We start from the raw sequence: 4,307 nt of genomic DNA, 5'->3' as shown, positions 1-4,307 counted from the left end.
AAATATTTGCAATTCTAAATTTTTATTTTACGCTTTGCAATAAAATTGTTGTTGTAATTCAAAACAAAACTTTTACAAGTCATTTAAAGACCTAGTCCTTCTATCTAATCCTAATTATTCCATTCTTTGGTTTTGTCTTTTTGGTAAGATTACTCTTTTGCTTATATTATTATTTTTTAAACTTAGAAAAAGAGCGAAAATAATTCACTTAAAAAACAACAATTTAAAAATTAATTTTTGTTGAGGTTAACTTACTATTTCTTTATAACTAAAAAGGCAAAGTAAAGTTAAAGATTTTGGAAAAAACCGCAACTTTATACCACTTATCTAAGAGAAGATATTTTTAAACAATATTAAAATGTTTAAGCAACTATTTTGTTAACTTTCATTAATTATTACCTTAATAAATAAAAAGGGCAGAAATGTAAAAATTTGAGAAAAAACCGGAACTATTAGGCATTGATATGGATAAAGATAGTCAGAAGCAACAATAATTTGTTTAAAGAATTATTTTTGCTAAATATAATCAATTATTAAGTCACTCCTAATGAAAAATAGACAATGAGTTAAAAATACCAGAAAAAGCTGCAAAATTCTACCATTGGGCCAAGAGAATATTATTAACAATGATAATAAATTGTTTAGGCAATTGTGTTTGTTAACCTGAATTAATTATTACTTCACTCTAATTGCAAATTGGACAAAACGCAAGAAATTTCAGAAAAAACCCGCGTCTTTTTAAAAGTATTCAAATTTCAATTTTCAATTTTCTAGTATTATCCTTGATAAAAAGTGGAAATTTTTGTGAAAAACCCGCGACTCTCGAACTCTATTATATGAGAAAATTGCTAAAAACAATAATAAATTGTTCAAGCTGTTTATTTAAACATCTAATTACCAGTATAAAGTGATATGTTATGCACGAGAAACAATATACATTAAGAAACCCTAAAAAATTATAATTAGCGATAAAAACTCGCAAAACCCACTTTTTCATTTGTGGGGGTTTTTTTGGAATCCTATAAAACATACTTATGGGGTTGATATTTATTTAATATATTATATATAAAATAAAATAAAATTATGTACTATTGACAAAAAGGAGTTGTATGGAAAGTCCTAAGCCGACTGCAGCATAGATTTATTCATTTATTAATTGTTTTAATACAAGGGAGGTTATAGACAAATTCAGTATTTTTTAATTATCTTACCTAACTGTAAATATAATATTCAGTTTTATTAAAATCTTCAGTTTTCAATCAAATGTATCAAATGCTTCCGATTCTTTTTGGACATTCAAATAATGTATTAAATATTTACAAAAAAAAGTGACGGCAAGGTAACTTGTTACTTGTTTCAGTAATGGTAACTGTAATGCATTACAAATTTTCAGGCAGTAACAGTAACGTTATTGCGTTACTTTTAGATTCCAGAAGATTTGAATATTTTCAAGTTTAGGCGTTATAAATTTTAACTTGTACTACAGTGAACCCAGGATCGGGCCATTCCAGGCCTCTTGGATTCAGATTCCGATAATTGTCGCCGCGCCACGGGTATGTGTGGTTGCCCCCCACGTCAACTCTAATACCGATCCTAAATTCAGGGTTCACTGTAATTAAATCCGAATCTCAATATACTTGATTTAAAAAAAAATTGGCTAAATTTCTAAAAAAATGTACAGTTTGAGAAGGCTAACAACTTGCGGTTTGTAAAAAGAATTAATAGCGCCTAAAACATCGGAAGCGAGAATGACTAATTATTCAGATGCATGCAGGAGAGAAGTATGTTTCTCACTGAAGTTATATGGAAAATACTCACTCTTAAACTGTTGTAATTCGACTGAGGTTTTCATGGCTACGATCCGGTTCCTTCAATCCTTTCGATACTTCTTCTTTCCGCTACCTTCACTCTAAGACCCTGCAATGGAGGTAATTTGATCAGAATGCATTGTTAGGATGGCAACAGAAATATTTCGCTAAATCTAATTATTTATTCAATATTGCGACACACAATTGAGTGATGCTCTATCTAATTACAATGCAGCTAGGGTGTTTCTCAAAGGAAAACACTTAAGCCTAGGTAAAGAAAAATCTGAAATTATTGGGAGCAATGTTGTTCCAATCTCGAGGCTTACTCCTGATACCATAAGTTATGCATAATTCAGTCCTGCGATGTTAATGGTGATTTTTATTATAAAGACGGTAAAAACACTCTCTTCATTGACAATTCTTGCGTCGATGGAGTTAATAAAATGTTTCCAATATAATTTCAATACATGCTGTACTTAAACATTTTTTTATGTACTACTTTTATTGAAATTAAAAAATAAACTTTCTTTTCAATTGAAGTATGAAAAGTTTCAAGTCTTCTATATATTTCAGAGTGTTCAAATTTCAATTTTAATTCCGTGGAATTTTCACCAAAGCGTTGATGATTAAAAAAGTAAATATGTAAAACTTAATGAATTAACTACTACACTCATTCCTCTTTTTTACATTCTCATAAATGAGAATGTATTAGTTTTATGCAAAAACTGACTGTCACGGATCTTTTAAATCTCGACGTTTCGAGATCGCTTCAAACCGAAAAAAACTGGTTTCGCGATGGTATATGTCTGCCTGTCGTCGTCGCCGTGGTAGTTGTGTGCATACCTGATGCGATAACTTTTGAAAGACTAATTGGATTGGATTCTGCTTTGGCACTCGTTTTAAGGGGCCAAAAAAAGGCCGATTTTGTTGAACAGCACTTTTTAGCGAACGGTTCTTGGTTTTAAAAAGAACAACACAATACGCGAAAAAAATTCCATTTAGCGGTCAAGCGATGGAAGATACAACAAAATTAATGCAAAATATTTGTTCACCTAAAAAATATCTAAAAATTTGTTATTATACATTTTTAATAGGAGCGTAATTTTTGTTTCAATCTTAAAAAATAATATTAAAAATACAGAAAATACATTTTTGGAAAAACGGCACAAGGTATAAATCTTAATAGACAAAAGTTCTTCACCCAAGAAAGGTCTACAAATTCGTTAAAAATAATAATTTTTTTCATAGGACGCGTTGTTTTTGTTTTAATGGTACAAAATAACATTAAAAATACAACATTTAAATTTATGGGAAAATGACATAAGATGCATCAAATTGTTTAATATCAAAATTGTTTTTTACATTCTCATCCGAGAAGGTATTAGATTTGTGTAAAATTGGACCCCCCCAGTTTTTGTCAAATGTCCACGTTTTGAGACTTCCTCAATTCGAAAAACATGTTTTTACAAATTTGTCTGTCTATACGTCTGTATGTGTGCCTGTCTGTGAACACTTTAACTTTTGAAAAAAAAATTATTCTATTAAATTGCCCTTTGTTACACTTGTTTAGTGTCCTAAACTAAAGGTCAAGTTCGCTATCCAGACATTTTTGATAAAAATTCAAAAAGTGGGCATATTTTGAATATTTTTGAGACCACTTTTTTCAAAATTAAAAAATTCTCTGTACGGTTATTCATAGTATTTAAAAAGTCGAAAATTTATCCTAATGACTGTTTTTCAAATTTTGGAATTTTCTCCAAAAATCAAAAATTCAAATTTTGACAGCATACAAAATAATGAAAAATCAAAAAATTACATTTTCCGGCCAAACTGCAAAATGCGGTTAGAGATAAATATACCGAAATTGTGCATTTGAAAAAGATCTACAAATTTGTTATTAACCACTTTTTGATAGGATGCGTAGTTTTGGCTTCTATTATGAAAAATGTCATTTTTTAAAACTTTTTACCGTTGCAAAAAAAACTATTGCGAATATTCCTTGACCTTCTATAGGAAATTTTAACGTAGAATCCGAATTTCAACAATTTAAAAGTTGATGTTGCTCTTTGTTCGAGTTTTTTAAAAAGGAACCGATTGAGGAACCAATGGGGTCTTTACGGGTACTTTGTAGAGGCTTTATTCGGTTCTTTCAACCCGCCAGGGCTCTTTAAGGTCCTAAACTAAAGGTCAAGTTCTTTAGCCAGCCATTTTGAATAAAAATACAAAAAGTGAGCGCCTTTCGAATATTCTTGAGAGCATTTTTTAAAAATTCAAGAATTCTATTTACGGTTATGCATGGTATGTAAAAACTCAAACAATTTATATAATAACTTTTTTCATAAAACTTATAATTATTATCATAACAAATTTTGGATTCAATTTTTCGTAAATTTAATTTATATAATTAAAAATTTGTCATAAGGACAACCGCAGGATTTCACCGGGAGCGGGTGCTAATCTGAAAAATTGCACCCGCTTCCAGCGAAATCGCGGTAAAAT

General features: G+C 29.8%; 1 protein-coding gene across 2 annotated transcripts in view; it reads right to left on the bottom strand.

Moving 5' to 3' along the window:
• LOC117175971 (scavenger receptor class B member 1-like) overlaps positions 1-4,307 on the bottom strand; it is a 110,632-nt gene that overhangs the window by 88,033 nt on the left and 18,292 nt on the right. For both annotated transcript variants that reach the window (XM_033365859.1, XM_033365860.1), the window contains exon 2: positions 1,819-1,917. In XM_033365859.1, the coding sequence (XP_033221750.1) occupies positions 1,819-1,852 (34 nt within the window). In that variant the 5' untranslated portion in view covers positions 1,853-1,917. The remainder of the gene's footprint in view (positions 1-1,818; positions 1,918-4,307) is intronic.

The sequence above is a fragment of the Belonocnema kinseyi genome, chromosome 7, assembly GCF_010883055.1.
Source record: "Belonocnema kinseyi isolate 2016_QV_RU_SX_M_011 chromosome 7, B_treatae_v1, whole genome shotgun sequence".
Lineage (NCBI taxonomy): Eukaryota > Metazoa > Arthropoda > Insecta > Hymenoptera > Cynipidae > Belonocnema > Belonocnema kinseyi.
Note: the sequence above shows the minus strand (reverse complement) of the source record. Positions and strands in the feature narration are given on the sequence as shown.